The 20,611-nt window shown below is 33.1% G+C and overlaps 1 protein-coding gene across 1 annotated transcript in view; it reads right to left on the bottom strand.

Annotated features, from left to right (window-relative positions):
* The window catches only part of LOC117111734 (inositol 1,4,5-trisphosphate receptor-like), a 92,391-nt gene that overhangs the window by 41,380 nt on the left and 30,400 nt on the right, over positions 1-20,611 (bottom strand). Inside the window, exons 7-22 of the mRNA XM_033254736.1 lie at positions 19,412-19,495; positions 18,837-18,983; positions 18,399-18,494; positions 15,939-16,093; positions 15,343-15,442; positions 15,018-15,178; positions 13,620-13,761; positions 13,008-13,166; positions 12,200-12,372; positions 9,695-9,814; positions 9,234-9,434; positions 8,239-8,490; positions 5,138-5,294; positions 4,189-4,333; positions 2,706-2,732; positions 493-689 (exon numbers count right to left, since the gene is read on the bottom strand). Coding sequence (XP_033110627.1) covers positions 493-689; positions 2,706-2,732; positions 4,189-4,333; positions 5,138-5,294; positions 8,239-8,490; positions 9,234-9,434; positions 9,695-9,814; positions 12,200-12,372; positions 13,008-13,166; positions 13,620-13,761; positions 15,018-15,178; positions 15,343-15,442; positions 15,939-16,093; positions 18,399-18,494; positions 18,837-18,983; positions 19,412-19,495 — 2,316 coding nt within the window. The remainder of the gene's footprint in view (positions 1-492; positions 690-2,705; positions 2,733-4,188; positions 4,334-5,137; positions 5,295-8,238; positions 8,491-9,233; positions 9,435-9,694; positions 9,815-12,199; positions 12,373-13,007; positions 13,167-13,619; positions 13,762-15,017; positions 15,179-15,342; positions 15,443-15,938; positions 16,094-18,398; positions 18,495-18,836; positions 18,984-19,411; positions 19,496-20,611) is intronic.

The following is a 20,611-nucleotide window of genomic DNA, read 5'->3' as shown; positions in this document are numbered from 1 at the left end:
CAAACAAAAAAGACATCACTTTCTATTAAAATAACAATTTAGAGTAATAATTACTATAATTATTAATATATTATTTGAGCAACAAAACATAGAAACAGATTAGTTCACAGTTAATTACAAAATATGTATTTAAATTATTATTTACAAGTTATTAATTATGATTATAATCAATATAATATGAACTAGATAAACAAAGAATTAAACAAATAAACATCTCTTTAAAAAATAACAAATTAGAGTAATCATTATTATTATAATTATTAACATAATATTAGGTCTTTTAAAAAGCAACAAAAACATCTTAAAAAGATTTATTCAAAAAAATATGTATTTTTAGATTATTATTTACATGCTATTAATTATGATTATAATCAATATAATATATAATAGCAGTATAATATAATTAAATTGTTTTTATCAAAAAAAATATGTAATAATGTTTAGTACCTTTACATTATCATATTTTGTATGAAATTTTAAAAAAATTCCTACCTTCAAAATTTGAATAATCTTCAATTTAGTTTCCATGACCTTCTCGTCTTCCTTACGACCCAGTTTATCAGGTGATTTTGGAGGGGGTGAGCCACTCGACGTCGGTTCCACTGGGATTGGTAACCCTGTTCCCATTACCATGTGTGTCATAACGTTACCGACTCCTTGGATAGAACTCAGAACACTGCCTTTGCCTCCTAAAGTACAAATTATTTGGTAATTTTGGTTCCAAGTTGGAGGTAATATCAGTAGTAATGATGATGACGTGATAGTGGTGATGATGCTGGCAATGGTGATGATGTTTATGATGATGATGGTGATTATGATGATGATGATGATAATGATGGTGAAGATGATGATGATGATGAATATATGATGCTGATTTAAAAAAAAAGATGGTTAAGATGAGTAATGATGATGATAATGATGTTGATAATGATTTACAAAGATGGATGGCAATAATGGTCATGATAATGCTTATAAAGATAGATGAAGTGATGATGATTATTATAAAGACAGATGAAGAAGTCTTTATAATAGATTATATATAAAAGACAGATGTCGATGATGATAATGTTGATGATGACGATGATGATGACAATATGACAATAATGATGCTAATTATAAAGATAGATGAAGAAAATGGTGGTGATGATATTAATTGTGTCATCTGTTTTAATCCGTATCAGCTCCTCCCTTACAACGCATCCTTCCCATTAATAACAAAATATTCCCATACTGGATATCACAGAAGAAAGATCACCACACGATAAACATATAATAATTAAAGTCACTAACCATACACAATTAATGGCTACAGGATGGAAAACACTGGCATATAGGGTTAGTCACTGGCAACACCAAGAAATAAATCTAATTTATTGGAAAATCTTACCAAGCCACCCTTTTACTCAGCCTAATACAATGGCTTCCAGTAGGGTATCAGGTATATGGTACAGGTTAATAAATACATTTATAATAAACAGGCACCTTTGTATTTTCAGAACCTGATTCATAGATATGAGTCAATTAAGCCGGGTCTTCACTGCATTGTACGATGGTCGCACAACTGTCGGCCGATTGTCGTACAACGAATCCAACTCCTGTTCCCAGTGAGTGCCAGACGACACGATGCCGTCTGCTAATTGTCAGTGGAAGTCTGAACGGATCGTCATTGAAAAACGACCTGTGACACACTCGCCGTGTTCCCCATAAAATGACCAATTTTAATACAATAAATAACTGAGAGAACCTCAGATATATTGTATTTTTAAAATTCTCACATTTGTTTTGTTTTGGTACCAAAGTGTTTTTTCCCCAAGTTATATATAGTAATGAAATTATTAATACAGTACAATAAAATAAAAATTGAATAGGAATTGAAAGATAAAAATGTAATATGAAATCACTCAACAATTTCAATGAGCAAAGACATACATGAAAAATCAAAACTGACAAATATGATTGACAAATAAAATTTAAAAAAATATATTGGATGTTATAAATCTGAGTAAACCTCAATTTTATTTTTACTTTTTATTTGCATATACTTTGTGATATTACTGATTCTGTTATGGGGAAATTTAGGTGTTGTCTTGATTCTGCTTAACATTCAAAATGCTATTTTTTAATGATGATGATAATAATGATGATAACATCGACAATGGCAATGATGACAACAGACAATGATATATTAGAAAATCAGAAGAATTCCTAAATTTTAATTATTAATATAAAATTGGAATTATATTGCTATAGAAATACACAGCTACAGTTACTTTACAATATTATTTCCAACAAAATAACGAAATGTGAGAAACTTATTCTACTTTATATAATGGAGGGAGAGTTAGGGAAAATGTTAGTTATCACAAACACAGTTCCATGGAGCACACGCAAAGCAAAGAAAGCCCCTGTAAATGGCAACACACAGCATAAATGGGTAAGCAACACAAAACACACTGACACTAAGAAATAGGATCACAGTACACATCCAAGTATATGGTTTATAACCTTTGCACTACAAAGTTGAGAACATACAATGGCAACAGCGTTTATGATATAATGCACCAAATGTGCTCTTATAAAAACGTCTACAATATTAAGATTACCCATTTACCATAACTTCCCAGGGACACACATGCATGTAAATAGAATTATAAAAACGAGGACAAATTATGCAAATTAGACAATTATGCAAATGACTAGATCACCTGTGTTTTCAGCTGGAGCTTCTGGCTCTAAGTCAATAAAAGGAAATAATGTTTGCTTTTGGAAATAATGATTCTTAAAAAAAGTGAAGTGAAAAGTGCAAAATAACATGAAAATAGTAACATAAATATGATTGAAATTAAAATCATTTATACACTTTTGAAATTAAATTACTCATGAATGTGGATCTGTCATGCAATCTTTCATCAATGCAGGTTAAAAATGGAAACATACTGAGTAACACCATTTTGATTGGTTGACTTATTGTTATGTAGTAGATAACAGCATTCATATCCTTTCTCTGATCATTATTGAATCTCAGGCAAATGGACCAATCGAAGTCAACCACATAAGCTTTTGTTTCTTTCTCATTCACTCTCCAAATGGTAAAAGCTTAAAGCAGCAGTTGCAAATTTCACAAATGAGCCGTGAAGTTGGTAGCCTATAAGCGAGATACTTTCTATGACACACCAACAACTTTTGATTCTCTATAAAGCTCTGTCCACACTCTCAAATTTTAAGTGACAAATTTGTGTGATGCGCCCATATAAGGGCATGATGTGCCCATATAAGGGCATGATGTACCCATATAAGGGCATGATGTGCCCATATAAGGGCATGATATACCCATATAAGGGCATGATGTACCCATATAAGGGCATGATGATTGTCACATCACACCCATATATGGAAATGTCACATTTATTTGTCACAAAATTTGATAGTGTGGACAGAAATTAAGGAGAAGACACTGCTAAATAATCAGTGGAAACTCCTGGCCCAACAGTGACGCCAATATTTTGCTGACGGGGGATTCAAAAAGTCTGATAGGGGGTTTATACCAAAGGCCATCTAGGGGAGTAAACCCCATCTGATTTAGGATGGTAAACTTATGCTTTTCGACCACAATTTTAGAAATTACTATCAAAAGAATTTTTCTAAACTAATATGTCTAGTCAGACGACCTCTGGTGGCATCTGCGACAGTGTTCATGCTTGTCTAATGGAGTGACATTACCTCAACCACCACCCAACCACATCCCGCTTGCATTGCACTGACCTGGGCCCCGTGCACTGACCTTGACTCCTGCACATAAGCAATTATCCAGAATATTATGCAGGATGCAAGAAACTACTGTTTCATACATTTCTGAGGGATGACGATGATCAGTGATATATCTAGGATTCTCAAAATTCCCCTCCTCACCCCGAGGGGAATGCTAGCTCACAAAATAAGTTGAAATGAGGTGATTTGCAACTACTTGAGCATGATATTTTTGCTTCAAACATTTTCAATGCGGCAAATGTAAGCACCAATGATGATGGTCATTGGCAAAAGTTAAGTATCCAGAAAATAGACTCCAAATACAGGCTTCAATTCAAGCAAATTATTTTTGTTTTTATGAGCTTTTATTTTCTCCGAGTAAAAGAAATTTGTATCTTAACTATAGCAGTGAAGGTTTAAGTTTTAAAATAAATAATATACCTAAGTCTGCCTTGCCAGCCATTTTGAGAGGTATTCTGGGATCGGTGTTGCAGTCAAGAATCTTCAGAAGCGTTTTCGTTAGTCGTAGCAACCCACTGAAACTGTAGAAGCCAAAGTATATCAGATGCTTGGCCAGGTTTACCACCTGTAAAAAGAACAAGAAATAATCCTGGAAAATTAAGGGCCAGCTTTTCAAAATATTTTTCACCAAGAGGCCAAAATATATTTATGATGTTCCAAAAGAGGTACAATTTAAGCTTTAAATATAATATTCAATACATTAAAGATTTTAACCAAGTAATTATCACTTCATCTAATAAAATCTATAGGAAGATGTTTTAATTGATGAAAACTTGTCATGGGATAAGCAAACTGATAATGTCAAAGGTAAGGTATTTCCAGGCTTATATTACTTGAAGAGATCTCATGATTTACTCCTTAAACATCTCCAAACAATGATGTACAAATCTTTAATAGCCCCACATTTTAACTACTGTAATGTTATATGGTGGAGAGCAAACAAAACACTAAACAAAAAATTACAAGTTCTCCAAAACAGAGCAGCAAAGATAATTTTGAAAAAAGTTATGCTGTGACTCTGGTTTGTACAATTTTAATCAGTTTACTCACCTTGTATATACTGTATGATGATTTTTTAGCTTTTATGTATAATGCTTCTTAACCTTCTATTTTTGATATTTTGACACTACATTGTGTTTGCATCAATTTTTCTAATTTTTATACTTCTTTTATTTAGACAGCCTTGCACGGCCTTGATGAAACACCATTGGGTGAATCAAGTTTTACCTTGTTGAAATAAAGCAATTATTATTCTTATTATGGTTAGATCTGCAAGGAGTAGAAACAACGACACATTCACAACTTCTGCACTAACTGCTCTCGCGTTTACATTTTTATCGTTAACTAAATTTTATGCATTTATACCAACCTCAAACGTAAGCTTATTCTGCTCAATGTCAGCAAATGAGTAACTTTCCATGACAACATGGCGCAGATATTCTTCAACAAATTCAATGGTTGCTGCGAACTTGGGCGTCACATCTTCTTTTGGCACTTGTTGGTGATCACCATTATGGGTATCGTAACTGAATAAATATAATATTCAATCCAAATGTGTAATGTGTAAAAGAAATGTAATATCAATATCAAAAACAATTGTTAAAATAGCTTTAACCTCTATTAGAAATTATATGAAAGTGCTTAAAATATTAATATTAATTTTATATGCTAACAATACTAACATAACAAAAATGATGTTAATAATAATAATAATAATAATAATACATAGTAATCACAAGAATAATGAAAATAATAAAACAAGATTGTCATAGCACTCATACAATTTTATAAATTATTAGGAAAAAATTACTACAGCTGAGCATATGCAAGGTAAGTTATAAAATCATTAAATATCCTCCGAACTAGCCAAACAAACTACAGTATTATTTTGTCTACAAAGAAATGCTTTTTCTGACAAATATTTGTGATTTGTCCATTTATGAACATGATATCATATCACACTCAAATATAGGCATGGTGGCATCTTACCACATCCATATATGGGCAAAGCATAGATATTTGTCACAGAAAAACTAATAGTGTGAACTGAGTTTAAGTCATTTCTAGAGAGAAAATGATGCACTTGTCAGAGCAGAGAAGAGAACCAAAGCAATGATGGGTTAGAGCAAAAAAAAGAATCAACTAAACTGTAACTTGTGCATAGCACCAAATTTCTAAAAATTATCTTACATAACAAAATTACTTTTAAAAAATTTTTAAATTAAGAGAAATTACAATGTTTTATTTAATAGTAACTATCATAATAATCATAATTTAGTAATAGGTTGTTGGACTAATAAAACATTTTTTATCCTATTTTCTATAGTAATTTGCAAAAACCCCCCAAAAATTAAATAAAAACATACAAAAATAAACCATTAATCAAATGAACAATTAATGATAGAAAAAAAATTCTACTATGTTAGTCACTGGTTACTGTGACATAAAATATGTACCAATACTATCTGTGATTTGCATCTAAGAAAAGCTCTTATTTCTAAAGTTACGATTTCAAAAGATCATATCTGGGTCATGTTTTGTACCATGTTATAGGTGAGCAACTATCTGCTGATGTGAATGCTGCAACATAAATGATGCAACATGCTCCACTCAGAATAGAGAGCTCAGGATGTTTATATCACAGAAAAAATTGATACACGATGCCACAGCTAACTAATTTTCATGCATATTTTCTGTCCAAAATGCTGAACTCATCAGAATTATTTCTCTTCTAGGCCGATGCTACAATAATGCAACAACGCATGCAGTATCTTACACTTGAGTTTTGGTGGAGTCAAGGTGCCTGGAATAGCTGGAATGTGGAAAAGCTAGGCTTGAACAAGCTGCGCATGATACATTGACAAACAGATATGACAAAAGTTTATACCTGCCAATGTGTCACACATTTGCATGTTATTTGGTAGTACAGTATTAGTTTGTCTGAAACCGACAATTTTCCAATGAAAACCATCCAAAATAAATAGAATTGTCCTATAAGAGTATACGAGTCGCTATTACAAATTTAGTAGGTAGAAATTGATGGATTACCAGTGGGTGCGTATAATTGGTGGGAGAATTGGTACGTACAATTTGGTACGAGTGTATGTAAATGCTGGCACAAATTTGAACTATGAAGATGTAAATACTATAATTAACTGATTCCGATACCTTCTGCACATGACGTGAGAAATATTGTCAGGTATGTGAAAGACAGACAAGAACTAGGCATGATGATCAAAATAAGGAAAATAATAAAAATATAATAAAAGAACCAAACAAAAAAAACATAGATATACGTATATCAATATAATATAGTGAACAAAATGAAATGAAATTAAAAGTCATACAATTATGAAGGAATAACACAATGTATTAAATGAAAGAACCATTGTTAACACAAAAATAATTATGTTCAACACAAATCAGTCTCATAAACACTATTTTGAAAATTGCTATGTTGAGCTCCCTAAACTCAAACCAAAAGCAATGATTGATTTAAATTAACAGTCATTACATAATCATTTCATAACCAAGCAGGCAATAATTTTGAATATTGTTTGCCCTGTGTCATTATTGACTGTTGCTATACGATTATTGCCTGTTGCTATGCTGCAATCACTATTACACACCGGCTGCTCATACACTTCACTATGTTTTTAATATGCGACGAATGAAACTTTCAATTTCAATTCGAATGATACTTTCCAGTGTCTCTAGGCAACACATAAAAGTATATATACCACCTTGTGGTACAATTAATAACATTAGAAAGTATGAATGTATTATACCAGCCTAAAAAAACTGGGAATCCTGGTTAATAAATTGGTAAAAATGAAATATAACTTTTGTAATTTTGTTAAGGTAGCCCATATGGTGAATGCTTTCAATATTAATCAATCAATCAAATTTATTTCAAAAAACAAGTCCATATATATATTTAAAAATTTATTGTAGTGGCCAATAATTAGTAATCGTATTACAAGAAAATCCCCGGACAAATTAGCCAATTAGTGACCAAAATTTAATGCGATTTGATTTCTTACGGTGGAAAAAATTGCAAGCCATCGAAATTCGACGAGAATAATCTAAGTATAAGTATAAACTTGTGAGTGTACTGCGAAATGCAAATATTTATAACTACATGGTAGAATTTAATGCAATATTATATATGTGGAATGTAGAAAACTATTAGAAATATACTAAACAAAACTAGAAAATCTTCAAAAATTACAAAATTACAAACTGATTATGGGGAAATAATTACTGATTAAAAAAAAATATTTGCAAAGCAGTTAATGCATACTTTGTAAATGCTGGTATAGCTCAAAAATAATACAGAAGATGAAAAATAACAGTTGATTTTTTGGAGTACCGCCAAACCATATTCTAGGTTCCATTCACTTCAAATTTATTTGAAATCAAGTAAACTACACTGAATATAAATAACTAATAAATATCAAAACTACTTACTCTTCAATTGTTATCTGAGTTGGGATTTCTGACCACAGACGTGCATATTTCACCGTTGTTACAGTTTCCTGTGGATCTCGATCCACGTGCATATGCAGCATAAGTCGTGTGAACGACGCACGCAGATCAAAGGGTAGGTTCTCATCTGACATACAGCGCAATATCAGATCAATGTCTAAATCTTTCGAGATCTGGTTGATGGCGAGATACTGGCGGTCCAGGCACATTTGGGAAAACAAGTCCAATTGGTACCTACAACAAGGAATGGCAATAAAAATGGGTCAATCCCCGGCAGTAGCGGCGCTATGAGGAGGCCTTACCTCCCCTCCCCCCATCGGGGAGAAAACCATTATTGCGTCGGGGAGAAATAAAAAATTATATGTATTCTTTTACATATCAATTGACTCTAAAATCGATTAAATAAGCTTTTGAAACCCCTAAATTGTCCGCCCCCTCCAGGGACCTTGGACCCCCGTCAGGGAAATCCTGGCTCCGCACTGATTACCTGATGAATCTCACTAAGTACAGTATATTTATTAGACAGACTTAGGTTTTCTTTGGTGTGATTCACACCAAGGGTAACCAAAAAATTCTAAAGACTTATTTTCAGTGGTGACCTTTAAATTGGCCAATACACTTGGAGATATCTCCTACTCATTTCTAAAAAGTTAACTGTAGATGGGACACATTGCAATTAGGACCAGCATGCTAAAAGTTTCTTCTGAAAGTCTATGAACTTTATTATTATTCTTGTAATTTAGCCCTCTAGCTGAAATACAATAACAGCAGCAATGGAACTGAAATGAGGCCAAATTTTTCTAAGCATCTCCTGCATACACACAGTGGCAACAGCAATTTAACAGACTGAGCTATGCTGCTCATACACATCTGTTGCTCAAGGGGCCCAGGCCGGAACCACACCATGTTGCATTATTTTATGCTTGCTCAGCTACATTTTGAAGTACTCATCCCCAGAAAAAAAAGTAGTTCCAAACCTGTAGTATCTCAGTAACTCCACATCCTCCTTGATTTTGTCCTTAGCACCTTGAGCCAATTCTGCAATACCCTTCAGACAACTATCTTCCCAAATCAAGAACACCTCTTCCTCCTCTTCCTCCTGAATAGCTATGATTGGTTCTCCATTGTCATCTACACTTTCAAGTTCAATCTCCTCTTGTGTGTGGACTGGAATTAATCTGAGGGACCAAGAGCTCAAATAAATCACTAAGAGCATTCCATTTTTTATTCTTCAAAATTCCTCTCCCTGTTCATTTAATCCTTCTAAAAGACATTGCTATCCTCCTTGTCTTTAGATATAACATATCAAATTCAAGATTGAAGGCCTCTTTTATTAAATGCAATCTATAACATGAAATGTACACAATTTGTTTCAAGCTGATTTATATACAGTATATGAACAATACATTTAAAAAATGTTATTGAAAAGCTCACTTACTTTGTTTGAACAAGAATGTCAGCATTCTTTGGGTTTAATACTGATTTGCATATTAGTTCCTGTGTCACAGGTATTGCTTGGTTGTTGGAGACGCACAGATCTGATAGATACTCTAAGAACCTTAACAGGAAGATACATGTAAAATATGTCACGATTTCATATTCCAGGTATATGCTCTATTAAAATACAAACTGTTTAATTATAAATTTACACAATTGGTTTGAAATTAGTTTTACATTTTATATTGATGAAAAATATTTTAGAAAATCGTATTATTTCCATTGAAATTTAACCACAAACACATTCTATACTGTACAATACAATTAAAACAGTGTTTTAATAGGTAGGAAAATCAAAAGGAGTATGCAAATTTGGCCTCATAGATCAATAAATCTTTCCACAAAAATTATTCGCACCACAGTAGTCCCACTACTGTGGCAGCCTTAAAACATATTGAAGCACATGCGTTTGTGGGATGACACGTGTGCTTCTTAAAACATGCGCATATTCATGGCCATGTCCTGAATGGTTAGTTGTTAAGTTTGATTGACACACTGGAAAGGTTTATTTGTAGAGCATCTGAATGGTAGTAGGAGGTCATGGGTTCGAATCCTGATGCAAATTTTTCCACAAAAATTTAATAACTTTTTTTTTACTGATAAACATTTCTCAATATCTAAGTTTATACACTCCTACCCATTTAGTATAAAAAAAAAAAACCAGAAAAAAACATTCCTATCATTTACGATTAGCAAGAAACATCTCCCAAAGTATAAATATCACCATGTTGTATAAAGGTGTGATTACCACTAGCTGTAAAAATTAGAAAGTATAATACATACTCCAAGTATTGAAATACACGCCATCGTGTTGGGATTCAATATTTCGACATTAATTATGTCATCATCAGGATTCCTTTATACTTTCTTATCTGAGATTAATCAGTGGACCTTTCGGTTTCTGTAAGAATTAGTTTTTGTGAAATTCATTTTTTGAAATCCTAAGCTTGATTATTTAACTTGCTCATTTCACATCCATAACTTTATGAAATTGATATTAGATGCACGTATTACACCATATTTCAAAAACTGGAAATCTTTGTTAATAAATTGTATAAAATGAAATATAACTTTCGTAAGATTTTAGAGGTAGTCCATAATGCATGATTTCAATATTAATCACCAATCAATCAATCAATCAATCAATTAACTTCAAGTCCTATACTATAAAATACACTGTAGTGGTCAAGGATTAGTAAATGCATTAACAAGAAAATTCCCGGGCAACAGCCAATTAGTGACCAAATTTTTTTAAACTATTTGATTTCTTACATTGTTAAATATTGCAAACCAGAGAATCTCGACCAGAATGTGCTAAATATAAAAATAAACTTGTGTGGGTATTGAAAAATGCTTATACAGTACTTAATACTACAAGACAGAATTTAATGCAGCATTAAATGATATAATGTGGAATGTAGAAAACTTTTAAAAACACACTAAATAGAACTATAAAAAATATAAAATTTTAAGCTGATGGGAGAATTATTACTGTTGAAAAAATATTTGCAAAGCCCTAAATGCATACTATTTAAATTTTGGTATATTATTTCACAAATCATGTACAAGTCATAAGTGATTTTGTAAGTGCCTGTACTACCAACCCAAATTCTAGATTCCTTTTACTTTTCAAGCCAATTTAAAATCAAATACTGTAAGATTATATATAAACTATATTTTATACAAATATTTACTTGGTTGAGGGGCAATGGTTCAAAATATAGCCCGGGGTGATCTGGAGTCTGTACTATGTCCCGAGATGAAATCGAGCCTAGTAGTAGAACTTTGCTAGAAATTCAACGAGGCCTGCATTTGATAACTCCGTAAATCACAGTTTGTGGCTTCAAGATACTCTTCAAATATTTGGCAGGCATACTTAACTTGTTTTTCCGTATTATCACTGGCTGCTGAACTCACATACTACGCTTCTCATGTTCATCAACCAGTTTAAATCTGTAACACTCTCCCATTGTTATTCCTAGCCTAGCAGTACAGTGTGCCGCACAGCGACCGTCAGCCGCTTCCAGGTCATCAAATTAGGTCAAATTTTATTAAATTAGTAGAAGCGCACCCCCAAAAATAGGATTAGCATAACAGAAAAAGACTATTTCCTGCTGGCCGGGCATGGCAGAAACTACTGCCTGGCTTTTAACCAATCAAATGCCGGAAATCTATGTTGTCGGTAAATAAAAATAACTATGAAATATCCAAACATCTGGATTAGCTCGATTTTACAATATTTTTTTACTATTTTATCAATGATGGAAGTTTCTCAATATCTAAGCTTAATATCATCCTCCATTCAGTACTATCACATTTTGTTTAACAAAAACATGTTACATGTCTAAATATGGTCTTGATGACATCACATCATGACCATATATAGGTACATCATTACTATATATGGGCAAAGAAAATTTGATAGTCTGGACAAAGCTTTGGTTACCTGCACTCCTTCTTTTTGCGTACTAAGCTAACAAACGTCTCAATCTCATCCTCCTTAATGTGTTGCTCCAACAGTTTGCGATTGTTGTGAAGCAACGCTGTTATCGTGTCTTCAGCGAGTACATCATATCCTATCTGTTTTTGCATAAACCCAAACTGCTTTGCAATGTACTCCTGTAATAATATGCATCATCACAAGGCCATTAATTGCCATAATTGAATTAATTTATTAATTAAAGCTAAAAAATGTAAAAAATTAAATTCAATATTTAATTTCTTACTTTATTATTAACTTGCAGTTGAGAATTAAAATGAAAATTTTTTTTCCTTGAAAATTATGTATAATTACTGCTATATTTTTACTTGTTACAAAGGGGCAGCTGGCATGTACATTGGAATTAAGGCACAAGTAGAGCTTTGAGATAATATTTGACAGAAACATTGAGCAAGACAGAAAGCAAAGTGAAATGTACTGGGAAAAACAAAATTTGCTGAAAAAATTGATAATAATAAACTGAAAATATTCAGCGACAGCATGCTTGATCAACCTCATTAGTGTACTGAAATCATGTGCCATCTTTGCTGTCAATGGTTTCTAAAAGATCATGAAAATATCCCATTAAGAAGATTAAATTAGATATCTTGATGTTCGATGTAAATTAGCTTATTCAACGTTAATGACTCACTTTATCCTCCTAAATTATTATGTGAAATAAACATGGCATCTGAAAACAGGATAGTGAATTATCATATCAGATTACTAAGAAGTAATCTGGAATAAATATTACGGCAGTACTAGTGACACCGACCTGGTTTTTGCGATATGCCTGTTGGGAGAGTCGGAGGATACGGTAGCAGAGCCGACAAATGTTACGATAGTGAGCGTGACGGGCATCGGCTAAATCCTCCATTCGCAGCATGGGACCTTCACCACTATCGACGAATGGAGCTTTCAAGATCTTAAAAATCTGGTGAAAAATTATAATTGTAGTCCAATGAAATACGATGATAACAATATCATTAGTTAGATTATCAATAAATAATACAAAACAATGATCAATTTCATTGGTTTTCAAAATAATCAAAATAATATTCTTCTATAATAAAACCATCATACAAAATATATGGTTTTATTATTGAAGAATTTTGTTTCAATAACATTCATGATAAGGATAATAATAATATTAACAAAATAATAACGATAAAGACAAGGATATTCATGATTATAATTAATAGTAACATGATGTAAATAATATTGATAATTTGATGATTACAATAACAATGACTATGATCATGAAGACAATTATAAACGGATGATGATGATGATGATGATGAAATTGATGATGGCATTGGCAATGATGATTATGACTAATAAACTCAAACATTTTTTTTCAAATGTGTTGATGAGGCTAAATCAATACCTGCTTTAAAATGTCTTGCTCTCTCATAAGCTTCTGTCTGTCCCTATCAGGTTCATTAACCTCAACAGCGAATGGATCTCTATTTTGATTGGCCTGTGATGCCACAAAGAACACGAGATCATGAAGGAGCTGTGTAACAAATCTATTAAAAGAAAATATAAGAGACAGAAAATGAGTTGGTCTTTGGCAGTACATGTACAACTGGGAACACTCAAGAAATGGAAGAGGTTGCACATTGTATGGTGTTAATCAGTGCTTATGCAGTCGCATCCTATTCAACATAGTAGCATATAACCTAACAAGATACTCATTTAACTCATTGGGTGGGAAGGTGAATGGATGGATGGATGGATGTATGGTTGGATGAATAGATGGATGGATAAATGAATGGATGGATAGATGAATGGATAGATAGATGGATAGATAGATAGATGGATGTATGAATGAATGAATGGATGGATGGATGAATGGATGGATAGATAGATGGATGGATGGTTAGATGAATGGATGGAGGGATGGATTCATGGATGGATGGATAGATGGATGGATAAATGAATGGATAAATGAATGGATGGATGGATAGAAGGACGAATGAAAAAAGTTATCAAAAGCAGGCCCCTATGCTCATTCTGATACATATGAATGTAATACAACAAAAAATGTCATGTTTCAAATTTATAGTACAATATAATGCATAGTCAACTAATTTACATAGAGATTGGAGTGGCTAAGGTTAACATGGGTATATCTACACAATGCTAACCGAAGCATATTACAAATATGCCTACAATTAACGAGTTTACCAATAACAAGAAAAACCTTAATAAAAGCAGGTAGGCATTCAAATATCAGTTTACAAATATTTGTAGTTATTTATATACTATGTGACATGAAGCAAGTGCTCTGTTTTCAAGTGATATTTAGTAAAATGTGATGTACACAGTACATACAATAGTTAAGATGTCTGTCACGTTTGCAAGGCATATAGTTAAAAGTATGATAAAAAGGTTATCAGTTTGAGTTTGCTTATAAATATATTATGATCTGTCTTATTTTAAACATTCTTGACGCCTGTGAAAATATGTTAGAAATTATCAACCAATTCTAAAAAACTTTGGCAAACTACAAGATGGACAGTCAGAAAGATACAGAGGTGATTAATCTTTACATTTACTTTGTACAGTATCAAACAATGAATTTATATAGTACAATAAATACAAAATATATTAAAGTATATGTTTTGCAATGGGTAGAAGAAAGAATACAGTTTTAAGTACAGACAACATTATGAAAAAAGTATTGTAAGAAACTTGAAAACAAATCACACATAATGGAAAGCAATAATAACCAGTATGGCATTCAGTGAGACCGATATGTAGACAACCAACAAAAAAGTACCTTCTTTCATTAGGAGTGATCGACCCTTTCTCCAGCTTCCCCGCTATTGAAGCGAGCACCCTGTTAGCGTCATTGGCGAAATCTAGATCACGTACCTCCGTAGGTGAGACAGGATTGATCGCAAAAGCCTCACGGTCCTCTCGTATCTCAGCAGTACCAACCTGAATGAAAAGTTAACAAAATTAATAACTAGCTTAGTATTGAAGCAATTTTTTAAAATGATTTCCCAGTTTTACCCAGATCTGTTTGCCACAGACGTTAAAATTAAAACAATAATGCATTTGAATGTAGTCAAGCATTATTCATAACAATGTTTTTACTTCACCTTTAACATTACAGGTCTTTCCTCTCCTTTATCAAATGGAATTGCTGTACTATGAACCCACGTGTTGGTGCACAAATGGCGTAGACGGACATACGATTTCCTGAAGCGAAAATAGCAAATAAATGTTAGTATAAAATTGGTGATGATATAGAATGTTGGATAAGTATTTTTTTTTAAATAACATTCTAACAAATGTAAAAATAATGTTCATTATCCACACTTATTCTAACCAAAAAACAGTTTACCATTGAGTTGCTCAACTCATTGAGATGGGACCAAGTTGCGTAGTCAACACAAATTTGCATGATTTAACCATAGAATTTATAGAAGAATAGTGAAATACTAGGTGCAATGAAAATGCCATCTTATCATCATTCTAAGTATTTGAATGGTTAGCATTTGATGATACCATTATTATAGCCCCCGATGATTAACTATACAAGAGTGTCATAATTCAAGGATTGGCTGTGACGAATAATAAAGATAATAATATTTATTCGGCAAAGTAAAAGTACAATCCCAAAAAGGAAACTGGTCATACTACATCATACTTGAACATTTCATTCAAATATTTTAATGCGAAAGCAAAGATTTACCTTGGAACTAGGGAGTCCCCTCTTTGCAAAGTGGTAGGGTCCAACTCAAAAATAGACGCTATATCATGACCGTGCTCAATAGGGGTTAGATGACAAACGCGGCCAGAACCTCTTAGTTTCTGTCGAGTAGGATCTGGCGCTGTATCGTTATCATCCTATAAACAGTTTAAAATATAAATATGAAATCTAAAAATATGATTTACGATCATAATAAAATCAAACAAAAATAAAACTCATTGCCAGAAACAATCCATACACAGCATAATGTATCATGCTCTGCAAATCACCTCCTTTGCGAAACATCTGTTTGTAGCTGAAGTGTGACATTTCAATTTTTTCCATTGTCACAAATCTTCAGATTCAATTCCTATGGCTATATTAATGTTGATAATAAATAAATCTAAATTTGTTTTCTGTGATGGTTATGTCCAAGATGACGTAAACATAAGGTGGATTTGTCAGCTATTAACATTTATTTAGGAAAAAAATAATCACATGTAACACTTATATGACATTTGAAAGTCTAAAAAATCTAATGAATAAATTTCAGGCTAAACCAAAGTAAAAAATACATTTGCTGTGGATAGCTACAAACAGTAAGATTACTAATCTCAGCAAAGCTACCCTATGCTACTAACCAAAGCAAAGAAAAATGAGAAGCTGTACTACTTTAGTTAATTCACATGGGCACTATTTCATTGTTGAATGTCATTATTATTATTTATTCAGGCAAAAGATACAATATACAAAATATAATACAAATCAGAAAAAAATCAAACGAACATAACATTGACAATACATTAAATATACCATAGTCATTAGCTGCCAGGAAAGCACAAAAGCAGCCTAAACCAACTAATGACTACTTCTACTTACATAATACACTTAATATAAATGACAGAGAAAAACAAAAGTGACTAAAGCATTACATTATAATATTACGTCTAAGATATATCCATATAGATGCAATAATAATTGAAATATTAAATTAGTTATACAAAATTTACATTAGAAACAGTCTGACGACATCACCCTATGACCATATATCAGATAAAGCAAATATACATTTCCTATTATAAATAATAATTACTATTAATAAGGTATAGTAGAACCCTGTTGAGGGGAGAAGATGTGTATAAGAGACAGATGGTTGTGTGCCTTGTTGTGGCGGAGCGGATTGCGTACCCTTACGATCTTGAGAGCTAAACTGGCGGTAGCTTAGCTACTGGCAGGTTTAACCAAGCCGGGCAGGTCAAAGGGGAAAGGGTGAGATGAAACGCAATCAACCTGGTCCTCCAGTAATGGCGGCTGCCTTTGAACTAATCACCCGCTAGCTTTATAAAATTTTGTCTGAGAATGCGGCAAGATCTACCATATAGCCTCCTAAATGAAATCTGGGAAAAAGAAGAGGTTCCAACAGATTGGAAGAAAGGTTTGCTTGTGAAGATCCCAAAAAATGGCAACCTTAGTGAATGCCAGAATTGGAGAGGCATTATGCTACTGTCTATTCCTAGCAAAATACTTTGTCGCATTATGTTTGATAGGATGCAGACCGCTCTAGACCAACAGCTACGAAAAGAGCAGGCTGGTTTCAGAAGAGACAAGCCATGTATCAATCATATTGCTACTTTAAAGGTAATTTTGGAGCAGTGTATTGAATGGCAAAGTTCCTTACTCATCAACTTTGGAAACACTATGGAAGTTTCTTAGGTCTTATGGTGTTCCAAATAAGTTCACCAATGTGATGAAAAGTATGTACAATGGATTTTCTGGTCAAGTCATCTACAAGGGAAAACTCTCTGACAGTTTTCAAATCAGTATAGGAGTTAGGCAAGGCTGCCTATTGTCACCACTACTATTCCTTGTAGCCATTGACTGGGCAATGAAAAATGCAACTGGAACTTGCCAAACAGGAATTCAATGGACAACCTTCACACAACTTGAAGATTTGGATTTCGCTGATGATATGTGCCTGTTTTCACAAAATTATAGGCATTTACAACAGAAAACTGATATGCTCCAAACAGTAAGCAGAAAACTTGGTCTAAAGATCAATAATACGAAAACAAAAGTGATGAGAATTAATACAAAATCTCACGAACTCATAACAGTTAATAAAGAGATTGTTGAAGATGTTCATGAATTCATTTATTTGGGCAGCATCATTTGCACTGATGATGGAGCTGAAAAGGACGTTGAGGCTCGTATTGGAAAGGCACGACATGTATTCAGGACCCTGCGACCAATATGGATTTCCTTAGGCTCAAATATTTCAAACAATACCAAGATTGGCCTTTTCAATACAAATGTCAAGTCAATTCTGCTCTACGGTTCAGAAACATGGAAAACAACAATATCACTACAAAACAAGTTTATCAATAAATTTTATAAATAAAAGAAGGGTAAAGCTACCTTCTAAAATTACCAGCTCAGGTACAAGATTGATATGTTTGTCCTTACCTCAGCTGCTAAATATTGATCACTAGCCAGGTGTTTGAACCGGAATAAACTGTTCCAGTGTCCGGCACCTGCCCGACAGGGATCATGTTGTACCACCTGAAAGGGAGAAAAAAAGAGTTGAGGAAAATAACACTTTTGTTTTATTTTTTGAAGTACAAAAAAAGAAATCTATCTACCTAAAGTTATTATGGTACCAAAATTTTGTTCATATTTCACAACACATAAAATGAGTACAACACTATAAAAACAAATAAAAGCACACAGGTTAGAAATTAATTAAGTGACAAATCCAATCAGTGAAAACACAATAGCAATAACAAAAACACATCATCAGATAAACAGAAGAAAAATCAAGAGCATCCTTAATGCTTGTGAAGAACATATTGAAGCAGCATGCATTGAGGTTAATAAAATCTATGTATTTCAATAGCTTTTTACCTCAACTTCCCACAAGGCTTTTGAACTTGTTGCAGCGGCAGCCGATGCCCTTGCTGTTGTCCTTAGGAACACATAATTTCTTTTATGATACTCGTCCCCAGTCAAAAACTTTTCTTGTTCTGCATGGAACAGTCTGACGACATCACCCTATGACCATATTTTTATCAGAAAATATCAGATAAAGCAAATATACATTTCATATTATAAATAATAATTACTATTAATAAGGTATAGTAGAACCCTGTTGAGGGGAGACCTTCGGGACCAAAAAAAAAGTGTACCCTTATTAGGGGTGTACTTTTATTAGGGGTGTCCCCTTATTAGGGGTTCCCCTGAATAGAGGTTGGTCATAGTGATAAAAGGTATATTTTCTTTCATCTTGTGGCCGAAAATATATCCACTTAAAAGTGGTGTCCTAAAGGAGGGGTTCTACTGTACATATTATCCTTAATTATTCATTTTTGTGTCATGAAATTTATTGTATTGAACTCTGTATTAAAATTAGATGATTATCATTTTATTATTACATAATATCATCATTATTATTATTGGTGATGAATATGTTTACGCCATACCCCTTTCAGGACATCTTCCATGTTTTCTCGGTCTTCAAGAAACAAAGACACCTTCCAGCATGTGTTGCAATTCACAGCATTCACCTATCAAAAATCAAACATTTACATTATTTTCTAAAGTCATAGTTTATCAAGGATTTCTTAACATCGACAATATTAATAACAATTTGGCCAAGTTTCAAACCAATGGTGGCAACCAGAAATCTGCTGACAGGGGGGTCCAACCAGTCAGACAGGAGTAAAACTTGTGGTGGGGTCAAGAAGATATTGTGGAAGCGGGAGGCACCTAAGCTGTGGCTTGGACCCCCAACCTTGAGGTCAGGGATTCAATTGTGTCCTTGGGCAAGGCAATTTACCTACATTTGTCTCTCTCTACCCAGGAGTATAAATGGGTACCTGGTAGGATGTTGTGGCATTGAATGTACTAGTTTCATGTGCTGAGTACACATGCATGACTACAGTAGGTATACTCCCCTGGGAGTAGAGAAGGTTGCACTTTGTATGCCATTGTATGTTATCCAGTGACCTGGGGTAATATAACGCTCAGCGCCTTTGATTATTCATTTGAAATTGGTTCTATATACATATTTAGAATTATTCTTATTATTATATTTTATGGTTTAGAATAGCAGATCATAATATAAGAATCTGCAATAAAATATAGCTGGTTGAACAGGCACATACATAATTTTAGTTTGATAATCTCAAGAGGCATCTAATCAGGGGGTCCATGTTTGTCTAAAGTAATAACATTTTCTCTTTTTAACCTGCTGGTGCCTACACTTCTTCACACAAACATGGTACATTCATGTTGAAATCTACTTGAAATCATTCTGTAAAATTGAATGGTACAGTGGTTGTAACTTTTAACATTTTCTGATGGTCATGGTTCGATCCTTCTTAAACCACTTATATCCATAGGAAAGACTAATCTATTTTGTCTCTCTCCAACCAAGAGGTCATTATTTTAGGTCAAAAATGTCAATGTGCTGGTTACTACATTATAAAATACTCCATGGGGAGCTAATTAGAGAAAACAGTATATGAATCAGGCATTGGTGCAATGACCAATGTAATAACGTAATGTCCCTGGAGGTGCTTTATCAGACTGATATTATTATGCGAATGTCACATTTACTGACAACACAACATCATTAAATTATAACTTCATTAGAAGGCGCGTATAGTTTTTCCAAGTAT

Source organism: Anneissia japonica, unplaced genomic scaffold, assembly GCF_011630105.1.
Source record: "Anneissia japonica isolate Jap-2015-1 unplaced genomic scaffold, ASM1163010v1 scaffold288126_len377047_cov203, whole genome shotgun sequence".
Classification (NCBI taxonomy): Eukaryota; Metazoa; Echinodermata; class Crinoidea; order Comatulida; family Comatulidae; genus Anneissia; species Anneissia japonica.
Note: the sequence above shows the minus strand (reverse complement) of the source record. Positions and strands in the feature narration are given on the sequence as shown.